Source organism: Leucopleurus acutus (assembly GCF_964270905.1).
Source record: "Leucopleurus acutus genome assembly, chromosome: 13".
Taxonomy (NCBI): Eukaryota; Metazoa; Chordata; class Mammalia; order Artiodactyla; family Delphinidae; genus Leucopleurus; species Leucopleurus acutus.
Window position 1 is genome coordinate 28,024,134 of NC_139155.1, and position 22,068 is coordinate 28,046,201.

At 41.0% G+C, this 22,068-nt stretch overlaps 1 protein-coding gene across 4 annotated transcripts in view; it reads left to right on the forward strand.

Moving 5' to 3' along the window:
- The window catches only part of EPG5 (ectopic P-granules 5 autophagy tethering factor), a 125,244-nt gene that overhangs the window by 10,669 nt on the left and 92,507 nt on the right, over window positions 1-22,068 (forward strand). For all 4 annotated transcript variants that reach the window (XM_082852686.1, XM_082852689.1, XM_082852688.1 and 1 more), the window contains exons 2-11: window positions 2,818-3,762; window positions 5,108-5,351; window positions 6,813-6,949; window positions 7,845-7,952; window positions 8,830-8,903; window positions 10,809-10,914; window positions 13,356-13,470; window positions 13,889-14,039; window positions 16,500-16,655; window positions 21,491-21,648. In XM_082852686.1, coding sequence (XP_082708812.1) covers window positions 2,818-3,762; window positions 5,108-5,351; window positions 6,813-6,949; window positions 7,845-7,952; window positions 8,830-8,903; window positions 10,809-10,914; window positions 13,356-13,470; window positions 13,889-14,039; window positions 16,500-16,655; window positions 21,491-21,648 — 2,194 coding nt within the window. The remainder of the gene's footprint in view (window positions 1-2,817; window positions 3,763-5,107; window positions 5,352-6,812; window positions 6,950-7,844; window positions 7,953-8,829; window positions 8,904-10,808; window positions 10,915-13,355; window positions 13,471-13,888; window positions 14,040-16,499; window positions 16,656-21,490; window positions 21,649-22,068) is intronic.

The window sequence follows — 22,068 nt, forward strand, 5'->3', positions numbered from 1 at the left end:
CTGTGTGTCTGTCCATGTGCTAGAACCACACTGTCTTTATTATTGTAATTTTGTAGTAGATTCTGAAATTGTGAAGCGTGAAATCTCCAACTTTGTTCTTCTTTTTCAAGATTGTTTCATATATTCTGGGTTCCTTGCATTTCCTTATGAGGTTAAGGATCAGCTTGTCATTTTCTGCAAAAAAGGCAGCTGGGATTTTGATAGAGATGGTGTTGAATTTGTATATCAATTTGAGGAGTATTGCCATATTAACAATATTGTGATTTGATCCATGAAAATGGAATGTGTTTTCACTTATTAGTCTTTAATTTCTTTCAAATTTTGTTTTGTAATATTCAGAGTATAAATTTTACACTTCTTTTGTTAAGCTTATCCCTAAGTATTTTGTTCTCTGTTCATTATAAATGAAATTGTTTTCTTAATTTCATTTCTTGATTGTTCAGCTCACTAAAATTTGGCCTCTGCCCTGAACAGTACACCAGTATTTCTCCCACTGTAGTAACCATTGGCCTCCCTCTCCTAATTTTCTTTTTTCTGACCTCTCAATCTGACAGACCTATTTATTATAGCTAGTGTGCTAAACATCATTGCAGTGTAATTGGACCCACTTTTTCATTTTCTTGTAAATACTCATGTAATGCTTTCCTGGTATTCATGATTTTAGGCAGCTTGACAAAGTGGTTTGTATGCATTGTGTGGCTGTTCTCGGAATCTGATATCCATGGTGCAGATTAAAGTAATTTTGGAGGGACACGTTGCTTCTTGCATCACCACCATTTGTAAACATTTGGTAGTTCATTACCAGCAAGCTGAGCTCAAATTCCATTTCAAAAACATTCGTCTTTTCTTCCTAATATTAGGTGCATATAAATGTTTTACTTTTTTGGCTCTTTACTTGTCAGCTTTTTTTTGCTGGACGTTTGCTGGACAACATAAGCCAAAATCACTGATAACTTTGTAACCATGATTTTGCCTTCCTTAAAATTTCACGGTGGGGACTTCCCTGGTGGCACAGTGGTTAAGAATCCGCCTGCCAATGCAGGGGACACGGGTTCGAGCCCTGGTCCGGGAAGATCCCACAGGCAATGGAGCAACTAAGTCCGTGCGCCACAACTACTGAGTCTGCACTCTAGAGCCTGCGAGACACAACTACTGAGCCCGCGTGCTGCAACTACTGAAGCCTGCGCGCCTAGAGCCCGTGCTTCTCAACAAGAGAAGCCACCACAATGAGAAGCCCTCGCACCACAGCGAAGAGTAGCCCCCGCTCGCAGCAACTATAGAAAGCCCACGTGAAGCAACGAAGACTCAACATAGCCAAAAAACACCCCAGATTAAAAAAAAAAAAATTTATAGTGAGGGAAGTATTTGAGTGAGTAAGTCATTTTTCAGTTTCTTTGGATGTAACAATTTTATTTAAATAAATAAATAATAAATATTTCCATATTTTTTTCTTCTTTTTTATCCAGGCTTCTTTCCTGTGTGTCTAGTTTGTGTGTTAATGCCAGAGATACTTCATTAAAAAACCATAATTTATTTTATCTTATTTTTTAAATGGGTAACTGTTTTTGTTTTTTTGGAATTAATTTTGGATTTAATAAGTTGCAGATACAATACAGAGAGTTCCATGTGCCTTTCATCCAGCATCTTCTTGTGTTATGTAACTGTAAATTCTATGTTGTAGAACATTTATCACAACCAACAAATTAACATTGGTACAATGGTATTAACTAAAATATAGAACTTTTTTGAATTTCACCAGTTTTCTTGCTAATGTCCTTTTTCTGTTCCAGTGTCCAATCCAGGATCCTACGTTGCATTCAGTTGTCATGTCTCTAATAGTTTTCTCCAGTCTTTTGATAGTTCCTCAGTCTTGTCTTTTCTTTGATGATCATAACACTTCAGTTATTTTGTAGACTTTCCCTTAATTTGGGTTTTCGTCGGTGTTTTCTCATGCTTAGATTGAGGTTATACATTATTTGAAAGGGTACTGAAGAGGGGATAAGCCTTCTCAGAACATCGTATGGGGATGTGTTACTGGTTATAGTAACCCTGATCACTTGGTTAAGGTGTTGACTGCCAGGATTCTCCACTGAAACTTATGATTTTTCCCTTTGTAATTACTAAATATTTAGGGGATACTTTGAGACTATACAAATATTCTGCTTCTGCTTAAATTTTCACTCACTTTCATTACTTAGTAGATCTTGCGTCTTGCCTGTGGCAGTTATTACCATGGTGTTCTAATCGTGATTTTCTGTTTTTCTCATTCCATCTACATTTATTAATTGGACTTTTGTAAGGAAGAGTGCCACTTCTTGTCCATTAAGGAAAAAAAGATACATATAACATATATATATGTTTATCTATTTAGTTATGTGAGTATGGACTCATGGATATTGATTTTATTCTGAGGTTATAATCCAGTACTATAGTTATTTATTTCAAGTTGGCCTGACTTTTTCTGCCTGAAATTTGAATAGGTATGTTTATCAGGATGCAAACCTGTTGAAGCCTAAGATACTTGGAGACTGTTCTCTCTTACTTAACCTCTAGCAGAATGGAGAACAGCCTAATTAAGACTTTCCTTCTCTATTCTTGAATCATAATTTGTTGCTTATTCTCATGTCTTCCTCTGTAGGGATTAGACTAGTGAATCTCCTGAATTCAGCATTCTCAAAATTGAATAATATGAAATATGAAACACACTGCTTATGAAGTGAACTTAGATTTTTTTATACAATTTAAAAATTCCTCATGTTGAAAGCATCAGTTATTGTTATATTATAAATTATTTCACATTATAAATCTTGTTTGTAGGAAAAGAAGAAACATGAAACCCTTCAGAGGGAAGAGTCTGATGAAGTCTCCCTTCCAAAAACCTCCAGAGAGCTGGAAATCCCTACCCCACCTTGTGAATTCCAAGGAGACCATCTAAAGGAGTTAACCAATTCCCAGCCCCAGAATGATGCTAGTCGACAAAACGAGAGTGAAATGTTTGATGTACCACTCACTTCCTTAACTCTAAGCAATGAAGAGTCCCTGACATGTAAAACAGAGAGTCTAAAGGAGGGAGAGGAGATCAGAGCCTGTGCTGGGGATGATTCAGTCAAGCCGAAGGTCGATCCTGGAGGCAATGTCGGAACCAAAGTAGAACCCCCCGAGAACATTACAGAAATGGAGGAAGATAAACTGGTACAATGTGGACCTTTGGAAAGCACACTGCAATCTAATGTTTCTTATATTCAGCAGGAAGTGGAAAATTTGAAGGTCAGAGATACTCAGAATAGGAGAGAAGACCAAGAAGCCTTGGGTCTTTCTTCAGAGGTGCTACAAAATGTTGGCTTGCAGAGTTCTTGTGAAGCCAAAGACATTTTCCAGCCACCTAGAGTGAAAAAACTGTATCCCCAGTTGCCAGCTGAAACTGCTGGGGATATACCGGCTTTGGTGGCAGTGAAACCCTTGCTTCGTAATGAGCGACTCTACCCGGAGCTCCCATCTCAACCAGAAATAGTACCATTTACTGAAGAACAGCTAAAAGTCTTTGAGCCTGGTTCATGGCTGGAAAATGTTGAGTCATATTTAGAAGAATTTGACAGCATGGCTCATCAGGACAGGCATGAATTTTATGAGTTGCTTTTGAACTACTCACGCTGTAGGAAGCAGCTGCTGCTGGCTGAAGCTGAGCTCCTTGCTCTGATGTCTGATTGCCAAAATGCCAAAAGTCGACTATGGCACTTCAAGGAGGAACAGTTGTCTGTACAGGTATATTGACTAGTGTAGCGTAAAGCTTGCAGGAGCCTGGGGAATTTTCAGTGGAGCTGCTATTCCTGTGATGCCATTGAGGTCTGGAGTCTGCTCCTTTTACCCACACTGACCCTGTCTTAGCCCATAGTAATTGAGTGCAGGAGTCACAGTGTCATATGCCCACAGGGGCCAGGCAGGTAACCTGGAGAAGTGAAACAGGTTGAGTGGGACGGTGATCACTGGGTAAGCTCATGCCTGGTCCAGCATGGGGAGCTGCTCTTGTGTTATAGTTGATTGTTGCTGTGAGGTTATATTGGTTCAGCATTGCCACATCTTATGTTTTTCTAAGAGAAGCTAGAAATCTGGATTTTTATGTGAGGGATCCTGATTTGTAAATGTTGGCAACTAAATACACACACACACACACACACTCTCTCTCTCTGTCTCTGTCTCTGTCTCTGTCTCTGTCTCTCTCTCTCTCTCTCTCACTCACTCACTCACTCATGCACAGTAGAGGCCAAAGCAAGTCATGTCACCAGGCCAGATTCAGCCTGTGGGCCATTTAGCTTGTGACCTTGGGCATAATGCCAGGAACATCTAATGGGTAGAGAGTGTCAAGGGGAGGATGATCCATGGAACGAGGTCAAGAGGAAATGAGAAAATAGGGAAGGCAATAAGATGTGACCCTATGGAGGCCAAGGTGCCATCAGGAAAGCCATTGCATAGTGGCCTGGGAGGGATGGCGAGGAAGAGAAGGCTATTCTTGACAAGTTTAGCAGTGAAGGGAAGATGGAGGAGATGTCAGGGAGAAACGTGTGATTTCCCCCAACCCTAATCGTCATTCCTTGGAGACCTGTGTATCTCTTTGTAGATAGGAAGGATCCTGTGGAGAGAGAAACTTGAAAATACTGAAAAAGAGAGAATAGAATCAAGAAAACAGTTGGAGGGTTAATATTGGAAAGGAGGGGTTTGTTTTGAGCAGAATCACAAAGAATGGTGAGGGTAAGTACAGAGATATTTTGAGATCTCTCGAAGTTGAGGGGATATCACATTGACCTCAGTGTTTATAAAGTAGAAGGTAAGGTCATCAATCATGAGGGTCTTAGAGACAAGCTCTATTGTTTTCTTGCACCTTTCCCCACCTACTGCATTTTAGGATTTCTCTTCTCGTCTCTGAACTTGTGATGCCTTTGTGATTGGCACCTGGTTGTATAGTAGCTTCATTGTTTTCTACGTAGTAGTATTGTTCCCTCGCTGCGATTTGTAAGCTCTTTGAAGATGGTACTGAAGCCTGTGTATTGTATACAGGCTTCAAGAGCAAAGAGTAACTGGCTTCATATCTCACCCTTTTGCCCACTGCTAGGGTATCTGTGCTGATCAAGTGAAAGTTTCAGGCCATCATCGCTACCAGAGAGTGGAGATGAATGAAAATGCACTGGGAGAGCTAAAAAAACTGTTTGATGCCAAATCTGAGCACCTCCACCAGACCTTGGCGCTGCATTCTTACACTTCTGTGCTCTCACGGTTGCAAGTGGAGTCTTATGTCTACACATTACTCAGTAGTTCGGCTGTTCTGAGATCTTTAGCAATTCATCAGGAAGGCCAAGGTGTGTAAGTAATGAAAGTCTCACTCTTTCTTGTGGTCTAAAATATAAAAAGAATTGAGGGATACAATCTGGTGGACTCTACTGTGTGCAGATATTATAAGGGATAATTTGTGCTTGCTGTTTTACCTTACCTCCCCCAATACAGGACTGAGATCTGCCTTAATAACATTTCTTGGGAGCAGTGCCAGGTCTCCCTACCCCGTGGGCTGTCATTCTCTCCTTCTCTAGGAAGCCAAAAGTTTGCTTTTTATCATTAATGTCTCTTACTGTCCTAATTTATGTGTTCATTACCAATTCAAGTCCAAATATAGTTTTTGATTCTAAAACTAATAATCACAATACTTTTTCATTCTGTCCGTTGCACTTTATTTTTGCTTGTCCATTTTGTTGGGGTGTTTAATTTTCATCAGGGCATTTATAATGTTCTGAATTTTTCATCTTATTTTGGGTTTTAATAAATTAGCCTTGGGCTTTCTTGGTGGTTCAGTGGTTAAGAATTCTCCTGCCAATGCAGGAGACACAGGTTCTAGCTCTGGTCCTGGAAGATCCCACATGCCACGGAGCAGCTAAGCCCGTGCACCACAACTACTGAGCCTGCTCTCTAGAGCCCATGAGCCACAACTGCTGAGGCCCGCGTGCCACAACTACTGAAGCCCATGCGTCTAGAGCCCGTGCTCCGCAACAAGAGAAGCCACCGCAATGAGAAGCCCGCGCACCGCAATGAGAAGCCTGCGCACCACAATTAAGAGTAGCCCCTGCTTGTCGCAACTAGAGAAAGCCCGTGCACAGCAACGAAGACCCAACGCGGCCAAAAATAAATAAATTTATTTCAAAAAAAAGAAAAAGAAATTAGCCTTTACTATATGATAAGTATTACGTATGCAATTTTTATTTCTTGGAGAGATACTAGGATCATTTAAAATAAAAAACTTCTTCCCCCTTATCGTTTTCATAACTAATCAGAGAGCTGGGGCTAGGCCAGAGATTTGCTGATTTTTAAATAAAAAATTTTGATGAAGTTAATTTTTCTTGCTTTGAAATACTTCACGAAGTTAAATACTTTTTTCAGTTTACATATTTAGTAGAAACTCTTTTTTTTTTTTTTTTTTTTTTTTGCGGTACGCGGACCTTTCACTGTTGTGGCCTCTCACGTTGCGGAGCACAGGCTCCGGACGCGCAGGCTCAGCGGCCATGGCTCACGGGTCCAGCCGCTCCGCGGCATGTGGGATCTTCCCAGACCGGGCAACGAACCCGTGTCCCCTGCATCGGCAGGCGTACTCTCAACCACTGCGCCACCAGGGAAGCCCGAAACTCATATTTTGATGTAACTTTTCTCCTTGGATTTTCATCTGAATTAAATATTTTAAATAGTTTATTTATTTATTTTAAGTAGAGACACTAAAAATTCTCCCACAAATACCATTTATATGGGACTCATTTAATCCTCTTTTTAATTTATAGCTTCTAAACAGGTAGAAAGCATTCCCTCTGATCTGTGTCAGCTAAAGGAGTGCATTAGTGTCTTATTCATGTTCACCAGGAGAGTTAATGAAGATACTCAGTTCCATGATGATCTTCTTCTCTGGCTGCAGAAATTGGTAAGGAAATAGACATAGTATACTGTCCTTTATTTCCCTGATAATTTAAGAATTATCTCCTGTTTCCTTATAGGTTTTTTATTAATAGCTTCTTCAGCTAATTTGTTTAATATATTAGTGACGTTTTCTTTGCTCATGACATGTGGAAATAAGTTATCCTTATCTAGTGCATTATTAAGCACACAGTGCTTTTCTCTCTGGTAAAGTTTATGTTAAATTATCTTTGGCCTTCGACTTAGAAGGAAATGGAAATGTGGGAAGCATGCTAAATTTAAGACTAGATGTATATTCAGAATATAGGTATGTGAGCTAAAAGTTGTTCATATCACTTTTTTATCATCTTGTGTTTAATGCTGTACTTATACTTTAAAAAAATTTTTTAAGGGAAAAAAAAGAAAGGAATCAGGATTTGGGAACTTTAGGAAAGATATCAGGTGTGTTACGTGGGGAGAGGTTGTTCGTTTACTGGTTATGTTTCTCAATGGAGCTCCCTTGGGTGCTTTTTTTAGGTTCATGCTAGCATTCTTAGATATGGGCTGAGGTTCTAAGCATACTTACTTGTATCTGGGAAACTATTACAAACTGGGAATAGATTAAACTACTTGACTTATATCTATTCATGTGTGGCCAGGAACATTAGTGATTTGTAATTTGCCAGATAATAAAAATTGGGTTTGCAGAGAAACTGCTAATGATATTTTTATCAGAGTGCTCTTAGGTTCATAGGCCTCTGTGTACCTCTGTGGTAGAAACTCAACCAGTCAGTGGTATATCTTATGTCTGGTTACTCTTTTGAAAGATCACATGTATTTAAATATCGGATAAGTGATTTCATTAGACCCTTAAAAACATTCGTCTTTGTAAATAGTAAAACTATACATCCTTTATTGTTTAGGTATCAGTGTTACAAAGAGTTGGCTGTCCTGGAGATCACCTCTTCCTTCTAAACCATATTCTTCGATGCCCGGCTGGTGTTAGTAAATGGGCTGTTCCTTTCATCCAGGTATGATGAATGGCCTTCTAATGTTGAAGAGAATGGGAGGCGATTTTGTTAAACATTTTTCCTGAAGAAGTTGCTTTAAGCCTACTTTAAAAATATTGATATTTAAAATAAAATTATTGGGATATATCTAGTCTGTATTCGTAGGAGTTATTATGCTGCAACTTCTTGGACCACCCAAAAATGATGAAATTAAGATGGAATTGCAAAAGTTCAGTTGTAGTCTGGCTTGGTAGGTTTAGTAGTATTTAATTCTGTAAAATTTCTGTGCAGTAAGGCTTGCTAGGACTTTTTTCTGTAATATTCAACACAACGTCCTAAATTAATCCATCTCACACTACAGTTGGTACAGATAAAAAAGCAGCCACAAGCATCTCAAAGTTCTTTAATACTAGCAGAGATCTCAGGTCTGTGCGATAGATTTAGCCATCTCTGCTGCTTGCCTTTGGGTTGTGTTGTTAACTCATAGCAACCCCTCAGATGGGTGGGGCCAGATGTATTCCAGGTCATTCTCCAGGTCATTCTCCATGTTACCTTTTCTTTAGTATTTCTGGTGGCAAGAAATTTGAATCTTTTTAGGTAGAAGGAGGATTTTTTGTTTTTATTTATCTTTGGATTAAGATAGCAGTATATTCCTCCCGTCCATATTGTTTCAGGTAATTGGCTCATTCAGGTAAATGGCTCAGCTACCTCTGTTCTCTGAGTACAGCCCAGTCAGTACTGCCAGGTAACCCACAGGTGTTCTCGCTCTTGTGGATGAGATGCCAGTTCCATCTTTGCTTCCTTAACAGCTCCCTTTGTCAAAATTCTGGTGAACTAACATTATGGATACTTGGGTTTTTGGTTTTCTACAGTATGCCTTTTCCTTTTCTGATTTCAGATCAAAGTGTTGAATAACCCATCAGGGGTCTTTCATTTTATGCAGTCCCTTGCCCTGCTAATGTCTCCTGTCAAGTAAGTGTGGAAGAGCTTTGTGAAGTAGAAATGAAAATGTTCTATCAAACAATTGGCTTCCTAAACTGCCCAGATCCAAACAATTGCTAAGAGAAGAGTCAGCATTCCAAAATTTAACATTGCAGGTTTTCTTTGGCTTTAATACCCTTTGTCCCAAAGTGACCCTTTTAACTGCCTTTTTTTTTTTTTTTAACTGATTAACTTTTTTGGGTCCTCCTTTTTAGTGGATTTGCGACTCCTGTCATATATGTCATTGTGGTGCTGTGGGGAGAAAAAAAGGATGATCTCTTCCTTAGAAGGAGAGGTTTAGTGGCAGAGGAAAAAAAAAGCACAGTCAAAGAGATTCAAGTGCTAAATTGTGGGAAGCCATGATTGATGCAGTAGAAATGAAGAGAGTAAAGAGAGTAGAGTGGAGTAGTCAGAGGGTTCCAGGTGGATGAGCTGGGTTTGAAGAATGGAACTGACTTCAGCAGGAGAGGAGTAGGGAGGGCACTGTAGGTGGGAGAACAGTGAGCAGTGGCCCACAGTACAGGGAAGGATAGCTGTGCAGGGGGCAGTTTGGAGAGCAGCTTGGCTGGAGTGAAGGGGTGTGGGGGGGTGATAATAAAGATGAACAACTAGGGTGAGTCTGATTATAGAAGACTTGAAATTAAGACATATTTGAGATGGTCTGGCCTTTGTAGCAATTGAAGGTTTTTGAAAAAGGGTAAAAGTTGTATTTAAGGAAGATTAGGATGGACCGGAGGCAGAAGAAGATGTGCTTTTGCCTCATTTCTTGCATTGAATTGTCTACGGTTGCAGACATCTGGCTGTCCTGGCTCTGGAACCGAATCCAGCATCAAGAGGGCACATCCTTAAGTGGGGGGAGAATGCAGAGGTGTGTATAGGTGACCTTGAACTGTGTTACTCCCACTGGCTCTTGATCCAGGAAAGCGTATCTGCCCCCAGCCTGAATTGGTGCTGGTCTTGGGAAGGAGAAAGTGGGGAACGGGAAGGTCATCTTCCCAGGAAAGGATAAAGTAGCTGATTAAATAAGAAAATGTGGGCAAGGGTGGCTCAGACCTAACTCTGTAGACTCTGAGTCTGAGTGACTGAGAGGGTGTTGGCAGCCCCAACAGACCGAAAAGACAGGAAGGAGAGCTGTTGGGTAAGGAGGAGAATTTGAGGTCATTGGGGTTTGCAAGTGGACACATACGAGTGGCAACGATCAGTGGACATGTGGAGCTGCAGGACTGGAGCCCCTCAGGTTGGAAACAGGAAGTCTTGGAGGAGAGCTCCTGGTGAAAGGAGGGAATGGATGAATTTTCGGGGTTAGGCCAGAGAGGAAGGAGCAGAGAGCTGAGAACTGGGTGGTGGTCTGAGAGAAGAAACTTCTCTGGTTACACTGACTCGCCAGGTCCAGCCAACACCTTGTGAAAGCCTGGCTGGCAGGAATTCCCCCAGATTCCTCCCTCTCACCGCCTGGATATAGGGGCTGCTCCTACCTGTGGTGTTTAGGTGTACTTTTCCCCCTAAACCGGCTTCTCCATTACCTGCAGATTATCTTTTTTTATTCAGTAAAGCATGTTTCCTGAACGCTTTGTGAGCCGGTTAGAGTTCAGGTACTGTGTGGTCCTGGGTGTACTGAGGCCCCGCTGTGGGCGGGCACTGTGCTGGCATAACTGCTGCTCTGCAGTTCCTCATCATTATTGACCCAGAATGGCTGTGGTCTCTACACCACGATTAGCGAAGCTTTGGTCTCCTTGAGTTTTAGCCAGTTATTATTTCTTATTTACTAATTCAAACCATTTGAAGATTGAGTGGATGTCTGACTCTTCTTCAGGGCGAGTAGATGATCCAGAATGCACGCAGTGGGCTTTCTGTGTTTATGTTTAGGTGATTGGAGTGATTTCCCTTGTCCTTTAGAAATCGAGCCGAGTTCCTGTGCCACATGAAGCCCAGTGAGCGGAATCCATCCTCCTCGGGGCCTGCATCCGGGACGTGGACACTAGTAGATGAGGGAGGAGAAGAGGTTAGTCGTCATGTCGACAGCATTTTGATTAAGCATTTCTGAGCTCTTCTTTTTACGTGCCAAGTATCGTTCTAAGCACTTCTCACGTATTAGCCCATTTAATTCTCCCAACAGCCCCACGAGGCAAATACTGTTTTCATCCCCCTTTTAGAGGTGAGGAAACATGTGCGGGTGGGGTTGAGGGAATTTGTCCCAAATCACACGTCATTAAATGCAGAGCCTGTGCTCTGAGCCAGTGTCTCTGCTGCCACCCTTCCTAGACCATCTCCCTGTGCAGCTGGGAGAGTCTGGAACCTGGAAGTGTTTACATATTATGTACACTTTCTATTAGGATTTTATTTTATGCAGCAACAGTTTTCTGGGCTTGAGGTGTCACCTACAGATACTCTGAGTCTGTATAACAAAGAGCTGTATCTTGCCAAGGTTCTGCCTTAACGCTTACAAACTTCTTATCTAGATCTTCTCATTTGAAAGATGGAAGATAATTTTCTGTTTTTGGGGAGAATTTAATGATCAAAACCCAGTTTCTTGGGAATTCTCTGGCAGTCCAGTGGTTGGGACTCTGCACTTCCACTGCAGGGGGCCCGGGTTCGATCCCTGGTCAGGGAGCTAAGATCCCACATGCTGCACAACATTGGCCAAAACAAACAAAACCCTACAAAACAAACAAAAAAATCCCCAGTTTCTCAAGATAACAGTTATTGACTTTTCTTTCTACTATATACGTGGTTAGTGTATAGGTGAGGCATTTTTTTTTTTTTTTTCCAGCTAGTTATCGGCCCTATCTAATGCGTTTTTATGGTCCAAATCCTGATTTGGTGTATTTGTTCAAGGTTGGCCAGGGACTAAATTTACTGAAACTCCTTCTCTTCAAAAGGAGTTGAAAGTTTGCAGTGGACACTCCTTAGAATGACAGCATGGCAGCTGTGGGATCATGTCTGTGTATTTACCCAGGTGTTCATTCAGAAGCAGGAGCCCCTTCACACTCATTTTGCTCTTCCTGGGACTTGTAGGAGGTGGTGAGATGATGGTAAATGATGTGGCCATGCAGACTTCTTTGCTAGAGATTGAACAGTCATCTGGAGACAGCTTCTCAGGAGCTGGTACAAATTGGTTTTTTTTTTTTTGGCCTTGCCACACGGCATATGGGATCTTAGTTCCCCGACCAAGGATTGAACCTGTGTCCTCTGCATCACTGCATTGGAAATGCCAAGTCTTAACCCCTGGACTGCCAGGGAAGTCCCAAATTGCTCTTTTAAAGATTGTGATGGAGCAGGTTTTTTTTTTCCTTCCAAGACTGGTTTCTCCTAAGAGAGGAGTCTTTTTTTTCTGGTAGGTTTCCTGCATTTAATCCTAAAGACAGGTAATCATTAAGGACTCTGGAATTGTGTCTGGCTCCTGGTTAGCATTCACTGGATGTTGAGTGGATTCAGGAGCCTGGGGAGGGAATGCTGGGAGTGCTGTTGACTCAGAAAAGGCCATGGGCGGAAGGCACTGTGAATTGTCCATGTCAGTGGTTTCTTGACACCGGCTGTATATTAGAACCACCTGGGCAACTTAAAAACCTTGCCCCGACCCACACCCAGACATCCAAATGTTTAAAAGCCTCCATGGTTGATTCTGATGTATAGCTGGAGCTGAGGACTGCTCAAGGTAGAATTTCTGAGTCTCTTGTTTGCTAGCCATTTAGGACATGTAAGAGGGTAAAAATGAGTGGCTTCAGGAAATTATGAATGAATTGCATTAGTCCCTTGTTGAAACTGAGGTGATAATTCTTTAGAATCTCTGCGTCTTTTTACAGTATTCCCTTTTGAATGTAGCACATCTTAGGACACAAATCAATTTGGTTTCTAAGGGGACTTTAGTGCTCTGTATCAAACAAAAAACTCCAGCTATTTCCCCTATGTGATCCCTGTGTATGACCACTGTTTTTTTTATCCTGTTTTCAGCAACACTAATTGACAACAGAACTTGGGTTATCCATAGCAAATGCTAATTGCTTCTTGGTAAGTCAGTTGAGTACAGCAGTAGACCTTAATTTTGGGGCAAGAAGAGGCTTCTGGATAAAATAACTTGGACTCTTAGTGAATGGTTCTTTAATTGATGTTGTCAAATCACTGAGATTTATAGTAAGATCCCTATTCTAGAGGAATTATTTTTCATCTTCTTTGGGATGGAAATTTAATTGAGAGCGGTTTCAGCCACTGAAGAATGGATATGACTCAGATACACATAAAATTGTGCTTGCAATTTTAAGGGATTTACAGGTCATCTAATAGAACTGACGGTATAAATCTCTGTCCTGGAGGAGAAGTCCACGAGGACTCATGAGAATACCACATGTGTACCACTGAAACCTGTGGTAATTCAGCTCCTGTAACTCTAGACCATGGTGTCATCTGGTCAAATCAGCTGACATGATTCTGTATCTTCTCCCTTAGGATGAAGACCCTGAGACTAGTTGGATTCTCCTTAATGAAGATGACTTGGTTATCCTTCTATCACAGTTCCCATTTCATGAACTCTTCCAACATCTCCTTGGGTTTAAAGCAAAAGGTAGACTAATTCGTTTTGTCATATGTAAAATGTGGTAGGGACAAGCTCAAACACAGGAACTTAGCATCAAGTCCTGTCTCGTGCAGGCTCCTGATTCGGGTTCCCCATGCCTGGCTGTACTATACAGAGATGATTACATTACCGTGGCGAGGCTTCCTTCCTTTCTCTTGTGATTTGTAGTTTCCTCCCTGGTGCTTACATGCATAAGGTTGACCAGCTTGCACATAGCCCAGCTTTAATAAATGGTTTTAATTTTGCACTTTGTCTCAAGTTTCCCATTTTATATTGACATAGGAGCCAGAGCAATGGGGATTCTCTATCTTGGCTTTCTTTCCTCATTAATATACTGACATCCACATCTTTCAGTGTTTTTCCATAGTAATTATAATTTTTTTCCTTTTCTTTGATTAATTTCTAGGTGATTATTTACCTGAAACAACAATACCTCAAGAGATGATGAAAATTTTTGCCTTTGCTAACTCCTTAGTGGAACTTCTGGCTGTGGGATTAGAAACCTTCAATAGAGCACGCTATAGGCAGTTTGTCAAGCGAATTGGTTATATGATCAGGTAATACTGCTCTTGGTTCGTCTGTTTCTATTAACTTTCACCCTGGTCAGTCACAGACACTGTATAATTGGGATGATGGGCATTTGTAGTGGTATAGTTCAGGTCTTATTTCTCATAAAAGTAAGAATTATTTTTCTTCACCGTCTACCTCTTGGGAATTTTAAATAAATACTTCCAGTCAGAATATTTGGTTAATTATCTCAAATCTCAAACTGGTTTGCTAGACAGTTGTTCTTGGAGTCAAGATCCTCAGAGCAGCTGCTGGGTTGAACTTGGCCAGAGAGAAGGAGTCAAGGAGAGGTCAAAGAAAATACAGGGTCTTTCCCCTTCCTTTACTCTCTTCTATCTCCTAGCTTTTGCCTGGGAATTGTTGTGTAGCTGTGGAAAATTGGCAGTAGCTCTTTTGCATTATTATTTCTCTGTTTTCTCTCTTATTTACTGTAATTTCTATAAAATACCATTTAAAGAAAATTGCAAAGATTTCATCAGTGGCCACTGTATTTGAATTGGGAAAGCATTATCATTTATTTGCATGAAAGGTAGGTTTATGTTTTTACTATCAAATATGAGTAAATTCTGAGAAATGCACTGCTTTTCATTGAATTAATTTTGTATCCTCTTTTCTGTATCATCAATTTTTCTATCTTTACAGTGTATATAAATACACTGCTATTTCTTCCAACCTCCCTTACCTTGAAAGAAAACTTCCAAAAAACTGTAAAACTTCTCCCACTCCCATACTTTTGTTTCCAAAACATAATTGACTTTAATTATTTTAGATACGTATCCTTCAGCTTCATAAAGCCAGGTAAATGATATAGGATGCCCTGAAGTTCTTGAAGTCTCCACAGTCAGACTTTCGCCCCGAACACTACCCAAATAGCTCTGAAGAATGAAGGTTGCTAATGAACTTTGTGCTACTAACTAATCCAATGGCCACCTCTCAGTCTTCATCTTGCTTTACCTCTTACACAGTTCACACAGCAGCCTTTGTCATGATTGGTCACTTTTCCTTAAAGCATTTTCTTTGCTTGACTTCCAGGATACCATGTTCTCCTGGTTTCTCCTCGGTTTCACTGGCTGTTCATTTTCTGCCTCCTTGGTTGTTTCATTCTCACCTCCCAGACTTCTTAATGTTGGATGCCTCAGGGCTTCATCCCTGGACCTCTTTATCCAAACTTGTTTCTTGGGATTCCATCTATTCTAATGTCTTTAAATATCATCTAAATACAGTGAAAATTCCTAGTTCTATTTCCAGCCTATACCTTTCTTGTAAGCTTGTATATCCAGCTGCCCACTCGGCACCTCCACTTGGATGACTCATGATCATCTTTATAGTTTAATAATCCCCAACTGGGCCCTCTTTCCCCACCTCTCAAACTGCTCCTCTCACAGTCTTGTCAGTCTCAGTAAGTGGCAACTTTATCCTTCCAGTTGCTCGGGCCGGAGCATTGGTATCATCCCTGGCTTTTCTTTTTACACCCCTCACCCAACCTGATGGTCAATTCTGTCATCTCTACCTTCAAAACACCATCTTTCATCAAACCTAAGGTATATTTTGTGCACCACTAAGAAGGAAAAAATGCTGCCAAATAATGGCATGTCATCAATTTTAATGACATTCCAGTTGTAGAGATTAAAGCATGAAAGGTGTGCATCCTTTGAGTCAATGAAACCTGCTATTTCTAGAATCCAGCCTCTTCTCACCATGTTCACTGCTACCACCATAGTTCATCTTTAGTTATTTCTCACCGATTAGCACAACAGCCACCTGACTTGTTTTCCTGCTTTTGCCCTTGCTCCCTTGCGCACCCCACCCCCAGCTTATTCTCAGAACAGCTGCCAGTGTTTCTTGTAAATCACTCCTCTGCTCACACCCTGCTGCTCCCAGGCTCATTCCGAGTAGAAGCCAGAGTGTTCACAGTGGCGTACAGGACCCTTCATGGTCTGCTTTCCTGTCACGTTTTCCATTTCCTCTCCAGCCGTTCTCTTCCTCACTTACTTTGCGTTAGCACGTTGGCTGCCTTGCTGTTCCTCCAACATACCGACCACCCCTCGGAGCCTTCGCATTGGTTGCTTCTTCTGCCTGGATGCTCTTCCCTTAGGTAGTCCTGAGACTGCGTCCAGTCTTTACTCACGTGTCCCTCTTCAGTGAGGCCCCTCCTCCCCCACACTCCAGAGAAGCTTCATTTCCCTCTCCTACTGATTTTTCTCAGTGTCATTTATAACCATGTGACAGACTGCATATTTTACTTCATGGTTTATTGTGTTTGCCCACCACTAAATGTAAGCTCCATGAGGGTAGGGTTTTTTCCCTCCATTGCATCCCCTTTAGAGCCTAGAAGATAGTGAGTGCTCAATAAATATGTGTTGAATAAAGTAATGCTGCAAATGTAATGTAAAGATGCTGGTGTTGAGTGCCTTCATGCAAAGTGCTGCATTGTCTTTCCTCACGCTCAGGATGATCCTTGGTTATGTGAGTGACCACTGGGCCCAGTATGTGAGCCACAACCAAGGCTCGGGATTGGCCCTGCAGCCCTACTCCGTGGAGAAACTACAGGTTGAGTTTGATGAGCTCTTTTTGAGAGCTGTACTACATGTGCTGAAAGCCAAAAGGTAAGAAGTATGATGATAATTGTTGAGAAATAGCTCCCTGGCTAGTAAGAAAGATTGGAGTGAAAGTCATTGACTGAAGTAGAACTCTTACAATAGTGTCAATGTATTTCATCTATTTCTTATCTTGGCTTAATTCTTGGGCTTTAGTTTCCTTTTGTGTAGTATTGCCTGAAATGATCTCTCTTTCAGGTTTCTTTCAGTTTCTCCTGAACTTTTGAGGTAACTTTGACCAGGGGATGAATTGTATTTCATGCCCAACTCTAGTGCCCCCAGTGAGGCAGAGTAGGCACTCAGTACATTGTGCAAGTTGTCTTACTCTGTGGGTATTAAGGTCTAGGACTATCTTGGGTCCGGGTCCCCTGTCTTGGCTGTGTTCTGATCATGCCGTCTTTGCTGCTGCTTACAGCCTAGGATGCATTTGAGGCAGAGGTGGGGGCATGGCAGCTCATCCTGCACTATCTTCCCTGAGCTCCTGGCCAAGTGTGGGAGCAGGTTCTGCTGCAGCACTGTGCCCTCTGAGAGGAGATGAGTGGCCTCCCACCCCACCCGGCTCCACCCATGAACTGCTGCCCACCCCCCACCCCCCACTTCTGCTGCCTTCTGAGCTGTGGACACTCTTGCCATGGGCCTCATAGTCTCAGCCCCTTATTTTTATTTATTTTTTTTGCATCTTTAATAGATCTTTATCGGAGTATGATTGCTTCACAGTACTGTGTTAGTTTCTGTTGTACACCAGAGTGAATCAGCCATATGCATACACATGTCCCCATATCCCCTCCCTCCGGAGCCTCCCTCCCATCCTCCCTATCCACCCCTCTAGGTCATCGCAAAGCACCGAGCCGATCTCCCTGTGCTATGCGGATGCTTCCCACCAGCCAACTATTTTACATTTAGTAGTGTATATATGTCGATGCTACTCTCACTTTGCCCCAGCTTCGCCCTCCCACCCCATGTCCTCAAGTCCATTCTCTATGTCCACCTCTTTATTCCTGCCCTGCAACTAGGTTCATCAGTACCATTTTTTTTTTTTAGATTCCATATATATGCGTTAGCATACGGTATTTGTTTTTCTCTTTCTGACTTACTGCACTCTGTATGACAGTCTCTAGGTCCATCCACCTCACTGCAAATAACTCAATTTCGTTTCTTTTTATGGCTGAGTAATATTCCATTGTATATATGTGCCACATCTTCTTTATCCATTCATCTGTTGATGGACACTTAGGTTGCTTCCATGTCCTGGCTATTGTAAATAGAGCTGCAGTGAACATTGTGGTACATGTCTCTTTTTGAATTATGGTTTTCTCAGGATATATGCCCAGTAGTGGGATTGGGTCATATGGTAGTTCTATTTTTAGTTTTTTAAGGAACCTCCATACTGTTCTCCATAGTGGCTGTATCAATTTACATTCCCACCCACAGTGCAGGAGGGTTCCCTTTTCACCACACCCTTTCCAGCATTTATTGTTTCTAGATTTTTTGATACTGGCCATTTTGACTGGCGTGAGCTGATACCTCATTGTAGTTTTGATTTGCATTTCTCTAATAATTAGTGATGTTGAGCATGTTTTCATGTGCCTCTTGGCCATCTGTATATCTTCTTTGGTGAAATGTCTATTTAGGTCTTCCGCCCATTTTTTAACTGGATGTTTGTTTTTTGATATTGAGCTCCATGAGCTGTTGGTATATTTTGGAGATTAACCCTTTGTTGTTTCACTTGCAGATATTTTCTCCCATTCTGAGGGTTGTCTTTTTGTTTTGTTTATGGTTTCCTTTGCTGTGCAAAAGCTTTTAAGTTTCATTAAGTCCCATTTGTTTATTTTTGTTTTTATTTCTGTTACTCTAGGAGGTGGGTCAAAAAGGATGTTGCTGTGGTTTATGTCAAAGAGTGTTTTTCCTATGTTTTCCCCTAAGAGTTTTATAGTGTCTGGTCTTACATTTAGGTCTTTCATCCATTTGGAGTTTATTTTTGTGTATGGTGTTAGGTAGTATTCTAATTTCATTCTTTTACATGTAGCTGTCCAGTTTTCCCAGCACCACTTATTGAAGAGGCTGTCTTTTTTCCATTGTATGTTCTTGCCTCCTTTGTCATAAATTAGGTGACCATATGTGCGTGAGTTTATCTCTGAGCTTTCTATCCTGTACCATTGATCTATATTTCTGTTTTTGTGCCAGTACCATATTGTCTTGATTACGGTAGCTTTGTGGTATAGTTTGAAGTCCTCCAGCTCTGTTTTTCGTTCTCAAGATTGCTTTGGCTATTTGGGATCTTTTGTGTTTCCATACGAATTGTAAAATTTTTAGTTTTAATCCTGTGAAGAATGCCATTGGTAGTTTGATAGAGATTGCATTGAATCTGTAGATTGCTTTAGGTAGTATAGTCATTTTCACACAAAAGACTTGTACTCAGAAAACTATAAAACACTGATGAAAGAAATCAAAGATGACCTAAACAGATGGAAAAATATACCATGTTCTTGGATTGGAAGAATCAGCCCCTTATTTATGTGTGTTATGTAGTGGGTTTGAGTACTGGTCTGCCAAGACTGTTACTTTGGGCAAGTCACTTAATATTTGTGGTCTCACTTCGTTCATCTATAAAGTGGAGATGATGATGGCGATCCTACCCATAGACCTCATGGGTATAAGGATGAAATGCAATCATATGTGGAAAGACTTTTTAAACCATAAAGGATTTCTCAAATGTAGGTGGTGGTTGTTTTTGTGTAGTTTCAGATGAGGAACAGAAAAACAGCTGATTTAGAGAAAGGTCAGGACTCTAAGTCTTAAAACTACTCTTAGGCACTCAGAAGGTGTGGGTCTAAGATAAAGAGAACTTGGGCTTAGAAATTTATCTTTAGATTATTCTTGTCCATAATTTGGTGGTCTCACAAGGTGTACCAAATCCTGTGCCAGGGGGTCAACGCAGTAGCACCTGCTCACTGAAGCTTGCCTGGTGCTCGGGAAAAGTCTTGCATCTCTGATCTCCTGTCACCCAATCTTGTGTTTGTTTAGCTGAGAGGCAAAGCTTTTGTAGAGGAAATTCTCTGGTTCCTTACTAGGTCCTATACGCTGAGTTGTGAGCCCCTCCTGTAATACTATATATGTAATTCACACAAATAATTGTTTTAAATTTGAAAATGCTGAGAGCTATTGTTTTTGAGTATAGTTTATTTTAGAAATATATCATATGAGAACCAGGTATTTAAAGCTATGAAATTTAAATTTATTTGGCACTCCAGTGGAAATTTCTGACAGTAGCTATACCCCCAAGCTAAAGCAAAACAAACCCAAACCAAAAGATAGACAACAAAGACCTAAGCCAGACTTACTTCATGTCTGCCATATAGGAAATTTTGTAGCTGGAAATATTTACTGTCTTATGACATTACTTTTAAGGCCTCATTATTTTGGGATCCTTTATACAAGAACATCAAGTCCCATGTGAGGTGTTGGGATAATTATTTAATAAGACAGAAGCCTGACCCACTTGAACTTAGAGAAGTTTCTTTAACTCTGGCTCAGTTATCTAGCTGTTGCTTTTCAGAGTCGAGGTCAGTGGTGGTTCGGACCACTAGTGGCCTGGTGGGCCGCAGACATGGGTTAAGCATGCACTATTTAATTTCTTTTTTTCTAAATAAACATTATTTATAATTGGTTAAATTATAGTTTTGCCCAAAATACAGCAACAGTTTTGAGTACCTCCCTGTTTTTCTTTTTTACATTTTTTTACTGAGATAAAATTCATATAACAAAATATTATTAAGCATTTATTGAGTATTGATTGTTTTTGAGATACTGGTTTAGGTACTGGATAATGAAAAAAAAGATTCAGGGTTACACACTGGTTTATGCAAAGACTTGGTTTCTGCTCTCAAATTGCTGTACACTAGTATGTGTACATAAATTACACATCTATGTTTCTCAATGTGTGGTTTAAGGACGGCTTGAGTCTGAGTCATCTGGGGTGACTAAAAAAGTACAGATTCTTGGGCCCCAGCTGTGACCTGCAAACTCAGAATCTCTTAGGTGGGCCTTAGGATTCTGCATTTTCCACAAAGTCTCAGGGGATTTTTCTGCCCACTGTGGTGTGAGAAACACTGATAAAAGGGTAATGCCATAGTCAAGTATGGTTAGAATTTCATAATAGTGCTGAGGAGGACATCATGGGAGGGCTTCACAAATGGAGGGATGGCAGCTTGGAGCTGGGGAGTTCTCTCCAGGCTTGTCCAGGAGTGGTCTATATGAATGCAGAGAGGGCTGTGGTTGGGAATATGGGTCTGAGCTATTTTGTGGAAGCCTTTGAACTTGGAGCTTGAAGGAGTTTGAACTTCATTTGGTGATGAGTGAGGAGTCATGGAGGGCTTTTGATTCCCCTTCTCCCCCCAGCCCCCAACTGCACGTGTCTCTGTGTGTACACATATACCTCTGCGCATGCTCAGACACATACATACGTCCAGTCTAAGCAGCCTCTCTGTTGCCCGGATGTTAAAAGGATCTTTGGTTCAACACCCAATTCTGCCTCTTATTATCCTCTGTGTGTTCTAGTAGCCTCATGTGTAAATTGGGGATAATGTCAATAATAGTGCTTGCCTTGGTTATAGTGAGGATGGAATGAGCTGAGAAATAGATGATGTGGTGATAGAACAGTGCCTGGCATAGACTAAGCGTTTATGTGTATTTGCTGTTATTGTTATCCATTCTCTAGGTGTTTATGACTGAAGCATGGTAGAAAAATTGCTGTAGTGTGATTTAAGAATTCTTTTGTCTACGTTCTCAGTATGGTGAAGTTGACTGATACATAAAATTATTCCTGCTTTTCTGAAAACATGCAGACTTGGCATTTGGCTGTTTATGTCGGAAATGCCCTTCGGGACACTGTCTGTTCAGATGCTCTGGAAGCTCTTCTACCTCATGCACCAGGTGGGGAGCGGGAATCTGGAAAAGCTCTGTACTGCCCTCCTGCCTGCCGAGTGTAAGAAGCGCCTCCAAGGTACAGCCAAAATATGCAGCATCCACCTTTCCTACCCTGTGTGCCTTTTCTCTTCATGGCTTTATTCTTTTTGCTTTTAGAAGGACTGAGAGAGAATGTTTTACTCTGTACTCATGTGAAATTATTTTGAAATTTAAGACTGCTCTGTCGTTTGACTTACTAGAACGGTGGTTCCAATTTCCATTATTCTTCAAATGCTCTGGATAGTAAATTCTATTATAAACCCAAGTTGGGGATAGGAAATGAAAATTGGGTTGGTAAATGCCCCATGGAGTTATTTTGAAAATACTGGAAATTTGATGAACTACCTTTGATTTCTCAAATGTGTAAACATATGAAAGGAATTGTTGGCTTGTTGCCTTCTTTCTGTGAAAAGTTCCATTGGGAATATATTTTTTAAACAGACTGTTTTCTTCCCTC